Source organism: Ictalurus furcatus, chromosome 6 (genome assembly GCF_023375685.1).
Source record: "Ictalurus furcatus strain D&B chromosome 6, Billie_1.0, whole genome shotgun sequence".
In the NCBI taxonomy this organism is placed as follows: domain Eukaryota; kingdom Metazoa; phylum Chordata; class Actinopteri; order Siluriformes; family Ictaluridae; genus Ictalurus; species Ictalurus furcatus.
The window spans coordinates 29,959,293-29,979,053 of NC_071260.1; the positions used below are offsets into that span (position 1 = coordinate 29,959,293).

Below are 19,761 nucleotides of genomic sequence, written 5' to 3' on the forward strand. Positions count from 1 at the left end.
ATTCCACGCCCCCTGAACCGAGTGGACCAATCACATTCATCTGTCGCCATCTTGTGGTGCGTTTTATTATAACAGCTCTCTACAATCAGCAGGAGACTCTCTCTCTCTCTCTCTCTCTCTCTGTCTCTGTCTCTCTCTCTCTCTCTCTCACACACACACACACACACACACACACACGTTCATAATGTTCATATTACTATTATTTACTTTACTCATTTGTAAGTCGCTTTGGATAAAAGCGTCTGCAAAATTAATAAATGTAAATGTATTATTATTATTAGGGTAGTATTATTCTTATTTTTCTATTCCTGTTATATTTTTAAAACATATTTTTTTATTCTATTTCTATTTAATGTGTATTTTCTTATCTGTTGTGTGTAATTGAGCTGATGTAACGTGGGAATTTCCCCAGTGTGGGATCAATAAAGTTTATCATAATATATATATATATATAAATATATATATATATATATATATATATATATATATAGACATTTTTCTATTCTATTTCTATTTAATGTGTCTCCTCTTATCTGTTGTGTGTAACTGAGCTGCTGTGACGTGGGAATTTCCCCAGTGTGGGATCAATAAAGTTTATCATAATATATATATATATATATATATATATATATATATATATATATATAGACATTTTTCTATTCTATTTCTATTTAATGTGTCTCCTCTTATCTGTTGTGTGTAACTGAGCTGCTGTGACGTGGGAATTTCCCCAGTAATTTCCTCAGATATGAGTTCATGTAGATAAACAGAAAGGGATGGATATGAAAAGTACGAGTGGAATCTAAAAAGAGAGGAAAGACAGATAGAAAGAGTTTGCTTGAAAGATGAATGGAGATAAATGTAGAAATGAATGGGTGAACTGATCATGTGATAGAAAGATGATGTGTAGAAGGACAGGGATAATCTGATCTGAAAGTGTGTGAGTAAATGTTTGAAATCGGTGTTGTAGACATCAATATAATTGCGCCAACATAATCATTTCTTTCATTAGAAAACTAACATTTTATTCACAAAAAAATGTTTTTTTTTTTTTTTTTAAATGGATGACTCGGAGTGAAATATTCCGAAAAGCAGCCAATAAGTGGGTCGAGCACACACACGCACACACACACATTAGTGTAAGAAAATATTGTAATGTTTATTGTAATATTGTAACAGCTTTAATCAGTGTGTTGACATTATTATACCACTTGATAAGCAGCTTTAAAAATTACTTTTAATAATCTTTCATCTAAATGATATCCCCCCTCCCCCCCTCTTTTCATCCTCTTGAGCTTGAATACCTTAAATACTTAAGTGATTATTTTAAATGGAATTTACTGTACACTGTATCTGGCTTTCACAAATGAGTAAAAACCTGTTTATCCTGGTTTCTGTTGAATGCAGTACTGTGAGGATTTCTATTTGATGGTCGCTGTATCCCTGTTTCCAGGCTGATTTAGTCACTAAACAAGATATCAACGCTATTCCTGCTTCTACATACGCGACTTATGAGTGGTGCTTACTGGGTGCTGTGCCCCAGAGCACACACTCAATAAACCTGCACACACTCATTTAAGTTTACACAGATTATCACACTTGGGCAAAGGCCAAAAAAGTAAGGACTCTTAGATACTCTATAAATACCATGGCTTTCTGTTTAACTGATAATAATTGACCTTTTGGCACACCACAGTGTTTCTTTTAAATTTCCAGTGTTTAACTATGTTTAAGGTGATTATGCTGAATGTAGTGTACTTCACACAGGGGCACATACAGTATTCATGACGTATAATTACCTCAAGTCCTCATTTGTTTGGAAATCTGGAGAACATTACAGATTTTCTAAACCCGGTCAATGCTGTAAGAAATGAATTATAGGAAGTTACTTCTTAATATGTAATCTAGTCTTCATACAATATGTGAATATGTTCATGAAGATTTTTTTTTTCAAGTCACGCCGTGAATAAGTATGCTACAAATAAATCATGTATTAAACATGTCATTAGGGATGAAAACAAAAGGCCTACGCAAATTAGCAAACAGCATTAAAAATGGTTTTCAGTCAGTTTTAACAAGAGGGTTTTTATTTCCTATGAAGGAAGCAAATCTGGCAACCTAGTCAAACCACAAACTGGATGGTGTATTATGAATGCATAAATAAAGATAGCATTAAGGAAGGCAAGAACACACAGTTGTATATTAAAATAGAGAAATAATTAGCTAGAAATGTATTTAAACTTCAATACATATTAAATTTTCTGTTTTAAAGGATAATCAACTCCGGTGAATTTGATTATAAGACGTTAAACTCTTCAGATGTCTTTCTGTGCAAACGTTCCCTTGGTTATATAAACTTTTAAACACATCGCTCGAACAGCGATTCATTTTTATTTTTATTTTTTTTTTCCCAGTCAGAATATATTTACTGATTTAAAAAAAAAAAAAAAAAAAAGAAGAAGAAGAAGAAAAAAAAGAAACACCATGATACAGTTCAGGCATTGGTATAAGGCAAATAAACATGGATAATGCAAGTGCAAGACATAACCCAACATTCTAACAGGGCTGACCTGGTGACTGTAGATATGTCATATATGTTATACACCAAAGATAACCCTGAGGTCTGCTAATGAGAGCTTGGTGAAAGATGACCCAGTTCCAGAAAGAACTTTCTGGGCCAGCTCCTTCTTCTTCTCTTGCAGAGAGGAGATCTTATCCTCGACTGTTCCCTCACACACAAACCTGTAAAGTAAAGACACACTGACTTGCGGCAACAAAAAGTTCTTAATGTTAATGTCTGCTTGACTAATAGATCTGAAATTCCTGCTCAGATCATGTCGCCCCCCCCCCCAAAAAAATACCCAAGAGCCTCAAACCACAGTAGGAACACTATCTTTACTACTAAAAAGCATGTAATAAGTTACAAGAACATGGGAAGCGTAAGACTCACCTGTGAATGGTGACATCACGGCTTTGTCCCACTCTGTAGATTCTGTCACAGGCCTGGTCTTCCAGTGCAGGGTTCCTGTAAAAAGAAGCTCCTTCTTAAATCCTGTTTGTCCACAGTAATTTCAAAGTAAGTTCTTTAAACACCGACATCCATTTCTTCTGCCTTCACGATCCTGTAATTACCACAGTTTCACAGAATCATGGAGTCTAAAAACCTCTAATGGACAACAAAGTACACACTTACTGGAATTTATGCTGGCATGAACTCCATTACATTAATTACCCAATGCTAGCCCTTTCCCTCCACCTACCCACTGGACTGAAATTTAAGAAATGAACAAAACACAACAGGGCATGCTGTTCTAGAAAAATAATCAATGATGAGGACAGAAAATGGAGTTACTCTTACTAATCACTAAGGGTGATTATTTTCCAATAACAGCAAGTTAGTTCCTGTGCCTTACACTATATAGTCTCTCACCAACCCTTCTTTCTCTCACTTCTTGTTTTGAGTTAATAATCTATTGACGTTTTCTTTGTAAAATAACAGCACATTTTAATTTATTATGTGGTTTAGATCAGTGGTTTTCAAAGTGGGGGCCGCCAGGGGGCGCCCGTGGGCTACAACAATTTGGTGTGAAAAATAAATAAACGTATGTTTTCTCTTTCACTCTCAGACAACCACACACACACACACACACACACACACACACACAATCAATTCCTAATGTAATGTAATGTAAAGATGTAATTATTAATAAAAAAAAAGGGGGATATATTCAGAAGTCTGTATTTTTAAAGTGTTTTAAAGACATCTTGCAAAAGGGGGGGCTCGGTCAAATGTTAATGTCATTTTGGGGGGCCTTGCCCTGGAAAAGTTTGGGAACCCCTGGTTTAGATTATAAGGACCATCTGCCATACACGTCTCTGTGTAAGGCAGTACTAAAGAAATGATAACATATTAGAACGGGTGCATTAATGTAAACACGAGCCTTACTGCTGGAACTACCGTCACAGCTTCGCTATTATAGAAATGTTACTTAAATTCTGACCAATCAGATCTGAGAACAGCACTGTGGTATAAGCCTTTTGTTAATGCTAAGAGACTTGTATAAGGTCTTACCAGTGCATGTCTATGAGGAACAGATGATTCCCACCTGTCAGATTAATACCCACTCCTCCAGCACATAAGGACACGAGCATTACCTGCACAACACATACTTTCAGAGAACGCCTCATTCACACACACACACAATGCATTTTTAATATTAAAACCCAACCCGGGGTCGCTGTTATGACCCCAATGACCCTCGTTAGAGAACGTTTATTAGATCAAAATATAGTTATATAGAAACGCACCTGAGGTCCTTTAGGGTTAGTGTTAAATTCATCCACCAGGTCCATGCGTCGCTTAGGGTTCACCGTACCATCGATGACACTGAAGTGCAGGTCGAGCTTCTTCAAGTGAACAGCTACAATGTGCAGCATGCTCGTCCACTGGGACACAATCACACTGCCGACACACACTCCTGTTAGTCTCACGTCACACTGTCTAGACAGCCCATAATAGAAACGCAACATCTAAACTATTAATCATAGGAAACAAAAACTGTAAAGAAAACGGGTACCTTTTCTGATTTTTCTTACGGATTTCTTTTATCTCTGTGAGGACGGCCGAAATCTGAATGACAAGAAATAGAATGCGAGATCGAATAAATGCGTCGTACACTACCGCTCAAAAGTTTTGACACACTCAATCTTTATTTTTATTATTTCTTTTCCACATTTCAGATGAATGATAAAGTCATCAAAACTCTGGAGTAACACAAATGGAACTACGGGAATTATGGTGTGATAAAAACAAAATCCAAAATAAACCTAAATAATTTAATATTATATTAATATAATATAATAATATTTAGCATCTTCAAAGTCGACGCCCTTTTCTGCCCAGAATTTCCAGAAATGTATTCTTGGCGTTTTCTCTCGACCGATCTCTTGAGGAATTTCCCTGAGATGCTTTTTAAACAGTATTAAAGGAGTTCCCACTTACGCCGAACACTTATCGGCTGCTTTTCGGAATATTTCGCTCTAAGTCGTCCGTTTAAAAAAAAAGATTTTTTTGTACATAAAATGTTAAGCTTTCTAACGAAAGAAATGAATACGTCGGTGCGATTATATTTTTGTCTACGACACCGATTTCACACATTTAAATCATACAAAAAGGTTTTTAAGATCATGAGAAACGTTTCAGTCGAGTGTCCACAAACTTTTGACCGGTAGTGTACGTGCGAAAGAGAGGGTTTGAGAAAACGAACGTATAACGATTATTTTTTAAAAAATATCATTATTTTCAACTGAAGAAGGTAGAAGAAAAAGAACCCCCCCCAACAAAGCTCACCTTGGTGCTCTCTCGGCTCTCCTCGAAAATCTCAGCGCGGAACCGGCTGCCGTTGAGGGAAACGGTGGCTTTGGCATCAGAGTTAGAGGATTCGGACAAAGACAGAGCACATAGCTGCTCTTCCAGAGACAGAGCAATCCCATCTCCTTGCAGCTCCGACTGATCCAGCGTCTGACCGATAAACGCATACAAACACGCTAAGGCACCCTTCATGGTCAGTTTTAGAATGATCATTTTTCTGTATACAGCATGTGTGAGAAAGTGACCTTCTTCAGCAACGACAGGTGGCAGCAACACTGTCTGAGGCGCAGCAACAGGGACAGGATGTGGATGGTACTGGAAACCTGAGGTTGCTGAGAGGAGGACGCAGAGTCCTGCTGGGACATTCCAAACTCTCGCGCAACTAAAACACACACATAAAACTCTCATGAATGGACATCCTTGAAGGCGGCTGTGAAGAAAAATAGAAATATACAATTCTCCAAACCTTTCTCAAAGGGATTGCTACCATCTCCTTGTTTACCGTCTACTCCCTCATGCCTCTTCAGATAGGACTGGAGGGTGGACCTGAGGAGAAACTCAGCTTATATTCATCATATAACATATATATTCATATACAGATATAATGCTATATTTAATGCAGTGTGTGGCTTTTATGACCGAGAGGTTTATACTGTGTTTAAACGTACCTGGACTGTGCAAACACCACATCGTAAACAGACTGCTCATCCTCAGACAGATTTACCCTGTGAACTTTACAGCTTCGGTCAGGCAGAGACACCTACCACAGTGGAATAAGAAAAGCGGTAAGCCTTGCTTATATGAGAACTATTAACTGACAGGTACACTACATGGTCAAAAGTTTGTGGACACCTGACCATCACACCCACATGAATGAATTGAATGGAAGCATTCAATTGTCTAGAGGGTCTTTGCATGCTGTAGCATTACAGTCTCCCTTTCACTGGAACTACGAAGCCCAAACATGTTCCAGCATGACAATGCCCCTGACTACAAACCATGAAGACATGGTTCGCCAGCTAAGGATGGACTGGAAGAACTCGAGAAGCCTGACCTCGACCCCACTGAACACCTTTGGGACAAACTGGCTGAACATCATCGCCTGACCTCACTAATGCCCTTGGGGCTGAATAGAGAAATCCCTACAGCCACGCTCCGAAATCTAGTGGAAAGCCTTCCCAGATGAGTGGAGGTTATTCTAGCGGCTAAACGCAACTAAATCTGGAATGGGATGTTCAAAGAGCACACAGGTGTCCACAAACCTTTGGTCATATAACGTATGTTTCTCTTTATTGTGAAAAACCTATGCGTGAGCCACAACATAGTGGACAAGGCCAACATTTATGCATTTTATAAATGAGTATCTTTACCAATCTTGTTGTTTATAACGATACATTCATCAAAATACAGAAATTAAAAGTGATTATCAAAGCTAACGTACTTACCAGCATATACAAGCCTATAGCTAAAATTAAAATCAACGAAACTCTAGAACACTGATTACTGAACTCATTACCCATTCCAGTCAACACGTACTGGAAAAGCTTTGAATTTGAATCATTTGGAGGCGGAGTTATTAATACGGTAATATTACTACTCTGTGATGCTGTTCCCTTCATGTTCCTTATTTTAAACCTCTACGGCTACAACGGAAATACACTGCTGTACACACCAGAGGCTTGCCTGTAGAGTCCAGCTGGTCTTTAGTCCTGCGCAGCAGCAGGGACCTGGTGAGAATGTTAAGCCTCTCTCCTCCTCTCTTAGACCCGTTGTCTACCTGAGCCTTCCATAGCTTGTATTCATCAAACGGAGAGCACCTCAAAAATCTAAAAACGCATTCAATTACATTAGTAACGAGGAAATAATATAAGCATGCGATGTTAAGAAAGCAGCGAAAACTGCTCTGGGGTACAGAGTGGAGGTATACTTCAGCAGCGAGTACATATCCAGCAGGTTGTTCTGGATGGGGGTACCAGTGACGGCCCAGCGGGCTTTGGCGCGCAGCTTACACACAGCCATGGAGGTCTGCACTTTAGGGTTCTTGATGTTGTGGGCCTCATCAAGAACAATACGAGTCCAGGCTACACGCAAGAGAGGAGGCAGAGCAGACCCCTAGGCACAGAGATACAGGAAGAGCATGTGGGCAAATTTGTATATTAGGTCTACAAACACAGGCATATATTTGGAATCAAAGTTGAAATATTTGGCATCGTGAGGATCAGAGGAAATAAGTCCACGGATTTTTATTTTTGGTTGTTCAGATCATTTCCCGAACACAGTAAGCAAGCAGGCAGATAGCATTTAGAGCTCACAGACTTCAACGACAAACAAACGATGTTTGACCTCCTGCATAATACTTACACGGACAAAACTCAATCGGTTTGTAAAGGCTAAGATCCTGATAGTCTTGGCCAGTTAAACTTATAATAGTCCGCCCATGAGCGTCTGAAATCCGACAGGACAGATAACGATAAATCATTCATATAAATTCTGCAGTCAGCATATCGTACCACAGGCTCGGAGTCCTGACTGGGCTTCTCAGCATCCTCTTTCTGAACCGGGACCTCTTTAGAAACCAGGCTGTACGTGGTGATCACCACATCATGTTCAGCCAGTCTAGTGGACAGAGCAAAGTGAATAGCAGAGAGATAATCCGAGAAAACAGAACAGCAGCCATCTAAACAGATTTCATTTCGAACGGATGTGAAATAAATATAGAGAATCAGCAGGACTGCTCGAGTAACAGCATTACATGCTTGCGCTCCTTTGTCGGTTAGGCCCGTGGTAGAGATACACGCTCAGGCGACTGCTCTTCACGTGTCTCTCGATCTCTTTCTTCCAGTGATGCAGCAGAGAGGCAGGACAGATGATCAGAGTTCCCTGGGATGCCACCAAAGACGAGTCTAACCAAAAGCATGTGCAATTTTCAGTACGTAAACATAGCACGGCATATTGCAGAACATGGCAACCGGGCATGTCATTTCCAGCGACGCTGTGCAGGAGCGCTTACCGGTTTTGGAGAGCCATCCGTCTAGCCGAGTGTCTTTCGCGTGCTTCTTCTTTTGGGACAGAATGAGAGCGATCATGGTGAGGGTTTTCCCCAAACCCATGTCATCCGCTGAATTAATAATAAATACATAAAGGAAAAGCAAAACCAAGATCACTGTATAAACAATAACCATAATAACATCCTACGATGCAAAAGATTCAAATAAAAAAAATAAATATACAACTACAATAGTGGTCTGACTAGATTTATGTGCATGTTTAAATGATAAAATCATAAGAGAGACATAAGTTAGTGAAAATGCTGTGTGTGTATTAAGTTACACCATTGCCAGACATCACAATAATGTTAATGCTTGAAAAAAAATGTAAGAATCAACAATCTGTTCCAAAGTGGACTTAAAGGATGTGATTTCAGCTGTCTCCAATTGCTAGGTTATCTTTTTTTTTATCCACTTTTAAAGAAATATGCGTCAGATACATGAAGAAGGTGATTACGACAGAGCTCGGACATTTCAGTTGCGGACCTGATGACTCTTACGTTCTGACATTTTCTTTCCGTGAATAATTTATTCGTTAATTCAGCTAAAGTCCAGGCACTGTTCAAAAAAAAAAATCTCATGCTCCATCCAATTCTATTGTTTTATTTACACTACCGGTCAAAAGTTTGTGGACACTCGACTGAAATGTTTCTCATGATCTTAAAAAGCTTTTGATCTGAAGGTGCGTGAAATATTCCGAAAAGCAGCGGATAAGAGTCCTCCTTTAACTCCTTTAATACTGTTTAAAAATCATCTCAGGGAAATTCCTCAAGAAATCGCTCGAGAAAACGCCAAGAATACATTTCTGGAAATTCTAGGCGAAAAGGGCGTCTACTTTGAAGATGATAAAATACTAAATCATTTAGATTTATTTTGGATTTTTATTATCACAACATAATTCCCATAGTGCCATTTGTGTTACTCCAGAGTTGTGATGACTTTATTATTATTATTATTCTAAAATGTGGAAAAGAAATAATAAAAATAAAGAATGAGTGTGTCTAAACTTTTGACCGGTAGTGTATTAACTTAAATCAGCTTTAAAAGAGAAATGCCATTTTACCCAGAATACCCCCGCAGGGTTTTTGGTTTTCTCTCCACAGCAGCCAGGCCAAGGCTCTTCTCTGATGAGGCAACAACTGGACCTGAAAGGTAAAAGATCGATTCCAGACTTACATCATGTCTAAATGTATAATTAAATTTACCATAATAAACTTCTCTTCACATCTTTGATGTAAACACGAGCTAAACCATTCCCAGTTCCTATAAGTACTCTCTCTGACCTTTATTCCTTTGGGATCCTGTTCCTCTGTGTCTGCAGAAGGGCAAGACTCCAGTGAGTGGTGCAGGTGGTCGATCGCCTCTGTTGTGACATTGCGCACAGCGAGCAGTCTGTCCTCCGTCATCTTGCCACCATAGAAGGCCTGGTTTTGAGGATTCACTGCAGACAAACAGGGCTTATTACTCACGACAGCTATAGTATACAACATGCCTGTTTCTAAGAAGAGGATTGAACTGAATTACCTCCATACATCTGGGAGTATCCCTGACTGAGCGGTAGTCCCAATGAGCTCGTAGAGGAATTTGGCTGAAAATGGACTGGAGCCTCTGGTAGGAGAATAGTACCCCCTGCACGGTTAAAAGGATTGGAATGACAGGATTTGGGATTCTCCAGGGCATCACTGTCTGCATCTTGAGACCCTGGGAACAGATTGTTCAATACGTCTATGCACGTTTTATTTTCAGTCATTTAGATCATTTAATTGTCTATTAGCAACCAAAAGCAGCTAGGCAGAATAATATTGATGACGTTTCACACTTCGCCCCAGATTAACCAATGACCTCCGAAAGCTCGCGCTACGGATTAGTATCCGATTCCCAACACGCACTGAAACACAAATTGGAAGCCCTAAATGGCATGCAGCTCCCCAAAACAGACCTTGGTCAAAACAGCAACAAGGTCCAGAACCAGCAACATTTTTCCGTTAGGAGCAATGATCTATTATCATGAGGCCGGAGAGCCTATGAAGCTCTTCAGTCAACATTACATTCCTGTGTAAACAACACACTTAAGGCAGAAGCTTACCGTACATCTCAACAATCCAGTACGCATGGTAAACTTCTAGAACCACATCACAGGAGAGCTAACTTGGTGTGAAGTCATGTGGTCTTTACCAGGTGAGTTCAGATCTTCAATACCATAAGCATTTTATAATGTCGTGGGAATGAATCACACACTAAAGTTTATTTTAACTGGTGAGTCAGATGAGTAGCTTAAGATTTTCAAGAAGATACTGCAAGTCCTGTGACCTTGATTGACTACTACTATACAGTGAATAACATACAGTTCTATAACTAATAAAGGAATAGACCAGAACGTACAGAAGGGTGACAAATTTAAAAAAATAAATCAGGGGTTTGACCACCATTAACTGCTAGAACAGTCTCATTGCTTCTTGGCGCAGATTCTACAAGCCTATGTAAGTACACAGGAGGGATGAACACCGGTCCTCAGAAAGATATTTTCTCGGTTGGTGTTTAGAGAGCAGTGTCTAACATGTCAGTCCAAAATCTCACATAAGTGTTGAATTGAGTTGAGATCTAGTGACTGAAGGTCAGAGGATATGATACGATTCATTTCTACACTTAAACCATTCAGTGAACTCTCATGTCTTGCGAACTGAGACACTAGCTGCGTCCGAATATCCTTACTGTCCTACTATATGGTGCAGGCGAAAAGCAGTACGCCAAAGGAATAGTATGTCCGAATTCTCAGTATTAATAAAACAGTAGGCGAGAAATCCCCGGGTGACCTACTGCTTACGCAGAGATTCTGCAGTATGGAACAAATGGACACTGTGCTATCCCATAAGAAAAATGGCGGAAGGCATGCTCTACGAGCAGCTGGATGATGTCTCCGCTGTGCTATCCATGTAAAGTCTCAAGTCCCTGTGGTCCAAGTCAAGTCTCAAGTCCCTGAGGTCCAAGTCAAGTCCCTGAGGTCCAAGTCAAGTCCCTGAGGTCCAAGTCAAGTCTCAAGTCCCTGAGGTCCAAGTCAAGTCTCAAGTCCCTGAGGTCCAAGACCAAATCAAGTCTCAAGTCCCTGAGGTAAAAGTCCAAGTCAAGTCTCAAGTCCCTGAGGTAAAAGTCCAAGTCAAGTCTCAAGCCCCTGAGGTAAAAGTCCAAGTCAATTCTCAAGTCCCTGAGGTCCAAGTCAAGTTCCTGAGATCCAAGTCCAAGTCAAGCTTCAAGTACCTGAGGTCCAAGTCAAGTCTCAAGTCCCTGAGGTCCAAGTCAAGTCCCTGAGGTCCAAGTCAAGTCTCAAGTCCCTGAGGTCCAAGTCAAGTCTCAAGTCCCTGAGGTCCAAGACCAAATCAAGTCTCAAGTCCCTGAGGTCCAAGTCCAAGTCAAGTCTCTGAGGTGGAATCCAAGTGAAGTCTCAAGTCAGTTGTTCACGAGTCCAAGTCAAGTCGCAAGTAATTTTTTTTTGCAACTTAAGTGTGACTCGAGTCCAAATCACAGACTCGAGTTTCCATCTCTGGTAGATACTGAAACAAATGAATGGGGTAATGTCACGGTACGTGAATTCGGACACATGAACTGTCATCCTGGAAAAGACCGCTCGCATCCCATGTTTTATCACAGGATAAAAGTAATCAGACACTTTGTTTTCATTTGCAGTGAATCTTCCCCTCTACAGGGTCAAGTGAACCCAACTGTACATTACATTACAAATCAGTATCTCACCAGTATCAGCAACACTGGTCAGACTCAAAGCCTCCAGAGCCTCTTCCAGCTGCTTCACTTGGCTCTTCAGCCTCTCTCCTTTATCAGGCAGAGCAGACACATTAACCACTGACAGAGTAGCCTAGACACACATACAGATAATGGAAAAACCACTATTAAAGAAATCACATTTTGTTACAAAGAAAGATGGAGAAAACCAATGATGCACACTGACAGTACCTTCTTTTGTTTAAGCTGGGCTGTAAGCTGGCTGTGGAATGCTCTGGGGTCTTCTTCTTGACTTTTACCCTTTGACGTAAGCTGGAAGCCTGGGTAGGAGGTAAGGGTTTTCTGCAAAGGTGCAGCTGGTACTGAAGTCTGCTGAGAGCCTGGCTGAACTGACACCAACTGGACATCATCATCATCATCATCACTCCAGTCTCCAAAGGGTGATTTTACTGTTTTCTTCTGGGCATTACTTATACCAGGCTTTGGCGAAGCTGGAACACCTTCTAACGTTGAACCTGGGCTGGCCTGCCTCTCTTCTTCTGGAGTATTTTTAGGAATATTGCCTGGCTGAGTGTCTGTATTTGAGGTAGATGTCTTCCTAGAAGTTAAATCAGGACCGTGTACCTCGGTTTTCTGCTTAGGGTTTTGCTGTGGAGCTGCTCTCTCCTCCTTGTCATGGCATTGGGGGTTCTGTATTTTAGTCCCTTTCTCTTTTTGCTGTTTATTAACACTTTCACATTTACTGCTACTATAAGAACCCTCAGTATCTTCTGCTCCTTTTACAGTCACCTCACTACTGCTGTGCAATTTCTTGTCCTTGTCAGATGATCGCTTCTTAACCTTCATTCCAGGAGGAAGTTTTTTGTCTCTCCAGGGTTCAGAACGTGCAGAACTCATCTCCTCTCCCTCCTTGGAGTTTCTTTGACGGTCAGATTCTCTCTCTGTTTTCTTTGTCGGAATTTCATCACCGTTGCATTTCCTGGAGCGCTCGCTTTCTACAGACTTTTCAGATATCTTTACCTCAGCTTTAGCCGTCTCTGCTTCTTGAAGCTTTTTCCACTCGGAGCTTTGGTCAGTTTTGCCAGGGGCTTTGAAAGGATTTCTAACAGGAGGCAGACTGGAAGGCTGCTTTTCACTCTCTGACAAAAGATTCGTCTTTGTGCTTTTCTGAAATTTAAACCAGTATCAAACATTTTTACAAAAAGGTAACCATGCACCTTTAAGACTAACGTTATTAAATTATGTGACTCTCAAACACAGTAAAGTATAGCATAAGAATGTTCCAGTTCTTTTTGTTGATACAATATGATCTCTCAGGGAACAAGGAAGCCATGCATCAAGACTCTTATCTGTTCTGGCACCAAGGTGTTGTCTGTATGCGTTTCTTTCTATCAAATTTATCAAATGTATTTATTGATCGAGACTTCAAACCACGTCTGTAAGTCGCTCTGGATAAGGGTGTCCGCCAGATGCCATAAAATGTAATGTTATATATATTATATATATATATATATATATATATATATATATATATATATATATATATATATATATATATATATATATATAATCTGCTCTCTGCATGCTTCTGTTACCAGGTTATGCAAGACACCTGCAGTGTGATGATGACATTCATTAAGGCAACGATCTGTGTCATGTCAGCCAGCATATCCAAACAGATATGTTAAAGCTGATCCAATACCCATCAGCCAATATTGGTTTATTGCACCCCAGTATAAACATGACAAACAAGAACACATATTTTGTGTTTATTAGCACACAAAAAGGATGTTATACATTTTTTTTATAATATTTTACCTCTGTCCATGGGACACTCCCACACCACTTCTGTCCCGCTTTCTTTCCTACTACGCAGCGATATAACAGCCTAGAGGTGTAATAAATAATTATAAATTTATAAATAAATCTATTATAAAGAGTAGAAAGTTAAAGCGGAAATCCACTGTGCACGTGGTGAGGATATGTTACCTATAAGAACCCTGTGTTGTGTTTTGAATTAAGGTCTGAAGTTCAACCAGCACGTCTTCGTGGCGGAGACAGTGAGAAGGTGGAAGTCTGAGAATGAGAGAAAGCATTGATTTACACACTGGTTTCCATAATCAACAGTGTGAAACGGCGAGAAGCCGTGTTAAAACGTGAGAAACCGTGTGAAACGGCAAGAAACCGTGTGAAAGCGAGAAACAGCATGAAAGTGAGAAACAGCAAGAAACAGCGAGAAACAGCATGAAACAGTGGGAAACAGCGGGAAACGGCATGAAAGTGAGAAACAGCATGAAAGTGAGAAACAGCATGAAACAGTATGAAACAGCGAGAAACAGTATGAAACAGCAAGAAACAGTATGAAACAGCAAGAAACGGTATGAAACAGCGAGAAACGGTATGAAACAGCGAGAAACAGTATGAAACCGCATGAAACAGCGAGAAACAGTATGAAACAGCATGAAACAGCAAGAAACCGCATGAAAGTGAGAAACAGCGAGAAACAGCATGAAACAGTGAGAAATAGTATGAAACAGCTTGAAACAGTGAGAAACAGCTTGAAACAGTGAGAAACAGCTTGAAACAGTGAGAAACAGTATAAAACAGCGAAAAACAGTATGAAACAGTGAGAAACCGCATGAAAGTGAGAAACAGTGAAACAGCATGAAAGAGCAAGAAACAGCATGAAACAGCGAGAAACAGCGAGAAACAGCATGAATGTGAGAAACAGTATGAAACAGCGAGAAACAGTATGACTGTGAGAAACAGTATGAATGTGAGAAACAGTATGAATGAGAAACAGTACGAAACAGTGAGAAACAGTACGAAACAGTGAGAAACAGTGAGAAACAGTGAGAAACAGTATGAACGTGAGAAACAGTATGAAACAGTATGAACGTGAGAAACAGTATGAAACAGTATGAACGTGAGAAACAGTATGAAACAATGAGAAACAATGAGAAACAGTATGAAACAGCAAGAAACAGTGAGAAACAATGAGAAACAGTATGAAACAGTGAGAAACAGTATGAAACAGTAAGAAACAGTAAGAAACAGTATGAAGCAGTATGAAACAGTAAGAAACAGTATGATGCAGTATGAAGCAGTATGAAGCAGTATGAAGCAGTATGAAACAGTAAGAAACAGTAAGAAGCAGTATGAAGCAGTATGAAACAGTAAGAAGCAGCATGAAGCAGTATGAAGCAGTATGAAGCAGTATGAAGCAGTAAGAAGCAGTAAGAAGCAGTATGAAGCAGTGCATTAAGCCTGTGTTGATGATGACTCACTCAGTAGCCTGGGTGAAATCACATGGTGTCGCATCCCGCCCGGTGCAAACATAGAAACTTTTACCCTTATTCGGTCCTTCCTTCACACCAGTCTTCAGAAAGCAAATGTTGCCTGAACAATGAATGCCAGGTTAGTTGAGATAAGATGAGCAACAGTGGAGAGAAATACGTTATCATATTTAGGAATGAAATAAAGATCTAGTTTAGCACTGTTTGAACGGTGAATTTTGCTAACTTCAGCACCACTAAAAGCCGGTCTGTGCTAGCTGCTTTTCATTCATTGACACTTAGGCTGCAATATGCTATTTTGTTTGCTATTGTACGTCTACTAGTACTAATTCTACTAGTACTAGTACTCACTTACCATGTCTTTCACAAACAACTCTTTCCATTTCGAGAGGAAAAACTGTAAATGTTTCTAATCACTGTGACTAGTTATGTTATGACTCAGATGGCGCGCTGTCGCAGAATTGATGACGTTTCTCGCCGTTAGCCAATCAGAAAATACTTGGGAGGAAACTCGGCTGTTGCTGTGTTTTTTTTTTTGTTTGTTTTTGTTTTGGAGTATGTAAAAAAGTAAATACACATACACATGTTTACAACTAACAACAGATATTAACAACAAAAATAATTCAAACTTTTTAAATAATTTTTTACAATTATAATTTACAATAAATTAATTTTGAGAAAAGAAAAAATGCCTTGAATCCTCTAATCCCCCCCACTCTTTCCCCCTTCCCTCCCTCCCTGCCTCCATTTTTATATGCAACACACAATCAAATGTACATTTTTTAAAGCATAAATATTATACATTGTACACATGGCTTTGACATTACAAGAGGTAGAAATCGTATCCAAGTAGAAGGCAGGTTTTTTTGTGGGGAGTGTGTTACCCACAATAGAGGAGATTGGGCATGATAGAATGATTGATAAATTATAATGAATTATGACTGTCACCCCCTTCATGAAACAGTTCGAGCCCCAGTGAATTCATTTAGCTCAAGATTAATTCATCCCCGCTGCCACAAGGAGCAATTTAGAAAGTCCTTTTTTTTTTTTTTTTTTTTACCAACAGCTATTGGACTGTACAATCAGTGCTATACAACATGATGGATTAATCATTTGGTTGTATATAATCATAATGCCTTGCAGAACTGATACTGTGATGGTTGTTGTTGTGAATGTGGATGTTATATTTATTTATTATTGTGTATGTACTGCTGTGACATGTAAATTTCCCCTAGGGGATTAATAAAGTTTAATCAATCAATCAATCAAGTAACATTTCAAGTCCTTACAAAAAAATAATAAAGAGGGGTTTTACAGACAAAAATTTGCGCTTATGTATATATATATATATTTAAAAAAAACTTAGCTAGAAAAATAAATAGATTTATTAGAAAATTCTTGTCTTTTAAATTCTTGTTAAAGTTATAAAAGCCAAAAAGGACATCCAATACAAACAAAGCAAGTACAAACAAACAGAATTTCCTCCAAAAAGTAGCTATGTGGACACAATCCCAAAAAAGGTGAGGGACAGACTCCTCTTCCTCTCCAGAAAAGGAGCAAAAGGGGATGCTTCTCAGGAAACATTTTTATATAAAGTTTGACAGGGTAAAATCGACGTAGCAACTTGAAAGATACCTCTTTAATCTGATAAATGATTAAATATTTGTGTGGTAAAGACCACACTGTCTTCCAAGGAATATCTTTAAGATAATTACCCCAATAAGATAATACAGAAGGGAGAGTAATTATATCTTTCTGAAAGAGTTGTCTAATCTTTATATTCCTGAGAGAAGGACTGAGCAAAAAGCAAACCTACTCTACTGCTGTTTCACAGGGAGGTGACAGAGATAAAAGAAGGTAAAGATTCAGCTGAGTGTTTTTATTTATTTATTTATTTTTTAATAGCACCACTGGGGATGACCCCCATCACTAACTCGGCTGTTGCCTTAAAGCATAGAGTGGCGCAGGGGTGACGTCATTTTGTACCGGAACCCGGAAGTTAGCGTCACACTGGTTCCCTCGACAACAACACAATAGGATTTTCCCATAGGCTTTTGGATTATCGCAAAAATAAACTCTGTGATCAACAAAAGTTTACAATACTAACACGTTTTGTCCATTAAGATAATATTCACAAATGAACACAACTTATATGAAGTTTGGAGCGTAAATACAATCGCCAGAAATAAATAGCTAAACGTATGCTACAAACGAACTCCACCACGGTCGCTCGACTTTAACGTCACCATCACCAAGCTTCCGACTACTTTTCCAAACTTGATTTAAAAACATGTTCCATAACACGGATTTACACTGTGGATGAATATTCATGCATGTTTTTTTTTGGGGGGGGGGGATTGTGCACAGCAAACCTGAACAAGTTTATTTGCAAAGCTTTTTTTTCCCCTGTTCGGCGTGATGACGTTTAATGTCCCCGACAACGTTTGTAGTCCCATTTAGCACCTTGTTAGCAACCGCCTTTTCAATACACCTAAAAGTTTTTTAAAAAATCACGAGTGGGATTTTACTGGTGTATTTTATGTCGTTGAATAAAACGTGAAAATAGTTTGAGCTTGTGTTCACCACAGATCTTATTTCAGGATTTTAACCAAAATCCCATTCAAAACCTAATTGACTTCGGATGGAACCGGAAGAGCTAAAATGCAAACTCGTTTCCGGGATTTGGCATACAAAATGACGCCATCCCCGCAGCACTCTGTTTAAGCCATACAGTGTATGTTCAAATATTGGATAGTAAACATTATGCCACAACACCAACAACAACAACAACTACTACTACTTATACTATTATTACTACTAATACTACCACTACTATTACCACTACTACTACTAATATTACTATGACTACAATTACTACTACTACTACTATTATTACAAGTACTACCACTACTACTACTACTACTTATATTATTATTACTACTAATACTACCACTACTACTACTAATATTACTATGACCACACTTACTACTACTACTACTACCTCTACTATTCCTACTATTACAATTACTTCTACTACTACTATTAAAACTACTACCACTACTACTCCTACTCCTATTACAATTACTACTACTACTATTACAACTACCACTACTACTACTATTATATTTACTACCACTACTATTACAACTACTATTACTAGTACCATGACTACTCCTACTACTATTACAATTACTACCACTACTCCTACTACTATTAAAACTACTATCACTACTACTACTATTACAACTACTATTACAACTACTACCACTATTACTACTACTACTATTACAATTACTACCACTACTACTCCTACTCCTACTACTATTAAAACTACTATCACTACTACTACTATTACAACTACTACCACTACTACTCCTACTACTATTACAATTACTACCACTACTAATCCTACCCCTACTACTACTACAATTACTACCACTACTACTATTACAATTACTACTACTACTATTAAACACTATCTAGTATTGTAGTATGTGTGCATTCATACCGTATGGAAAAACCTGAAGAAAAATCTCCAGAGAATTTTCCAACATGACGTGATTGTGACAGGAAGCTGTGTTTCTGACTTACAGCCAGCAGATGGCAAATGTTCCTCAGGTTTAGAAATGTTGGATGCGCCTACACCAGTTCTTTGTCCGTTAAGGTGTGTGGCTAGATTTATGATATAAGGATAAGGAGAAACGGAGTCCTATGCAAAACTCTGCTGATCAGAACAAAATGAGGCAGCAAATAATATTGTCAGAAAATTGAGCTTGTGTTTCATCACAGGCCCTGAAGCATGAAGCAAAAGTGCTGTGTTGTGCTTTAAATAGTAGTCCTACATAGTCGTTTTTAATATCAACCTTCATTTTGATTTATGTGGGTATAAAGTAGTCAAGTAAATTACGGATATTAAAAAACACACAAAGCACATACTGAGCTGATCACACTGGGACACCCTCTTCAATAGTTAGCTTGTATTTTCTAGCTTCCTTATTACTTAAATAAACCAATACATGTTGGAGAAAATTCTAGAGACGATGTAATTGTCTTATTGTTGTGTCATTTTCTTAGGTCGGTTGAGTCCACAAGGAAGTTATCGGGTGGCCAGCTGACAGACATAAAATGCAAAAAACAAATAAACATGTTTGAAATATTAAAACATTCGTGTATCATCAGTTCTTTTAAATATTTCATTAATAAGACATGTATTTTTTGTGTGAAGGAAACCATTCATTCCCATACGGGACATTTTGACCCCCTTTACGGTCCTTTAATTTACGAATAGCGAGTAGCAAGCCAAATTTATACC

At 38.9% G+C, this 19,761-nt stretch overlaps 1 protein-coding gene across 3 annotated transcripts; it reads right to left on the bottom strand.

The window, feature by feature from the left end:
• Nucleotides 1–1,302: 1,302 nt before the first annotated feature.
• Nucleotides 1,303–15,923, bottom strand: ttf2 (transcription termination factor, RNA polymerase II). 3 transcript variants are annotated; one of them, XM_053627570.1, is made up of 23 exons: nt 15,805–15,922; nt 15,441–15,552; nt 14,143–14,229; nt 13,972–14,041; nt 12,385–13,320; nt 12,166–12,286; nt 9,943–10,119; nt 9,702–9,859; nt 9,482–9,563; nt 8,382–8,489; nt 8,124–8,274; nt 7,882–7,987; nt 7,299–7,483; nt 7,044–7,197; nt 6,040–6,131; nt 5,838–5,917; nt 5,617–5,753; nt 5,351–5,521; nt 4,578–4,630; nt 4,309–4,462; nt 4,073–4,155; nt 2,951–3,025; nt 1,303–2,742 (listed from the first exon to the last, which is right to left on the bottom strand). In XM_053627570.1, the coding sequence occupies exons 1-23, from the start codon at nt 15,830–15,832 to the stop codon at nt 2,598–2,600; spliced, it is 3,465 nt and encodes a 1,154-aa protein (XP_053483545.1). In that variant the 5' UTR covers nt 15,833–15,922; the 3' UTR covers nt 1,303–2,597. The 3 variants fall into 3 exon arrangements, 2 of the variants coding, with proteins under 2 accessions (XP_053483545.1, XP_053483546.1); XR_008386192.1 differs by having other exon boundaries at nt 2,685–2,742; nt 4,073–4,183; nt 15,805–15,923; XM_053627571.1 differs by lacking the exons at nt 1,303–2,742; nt 2,951–3,025 and having other exon boundaries at nt 3,032–4,183; nt 15,805–15,923.
• Between the last annotated feature and the right edge of the window lie 3,838 nt (nt 15,924–19,761).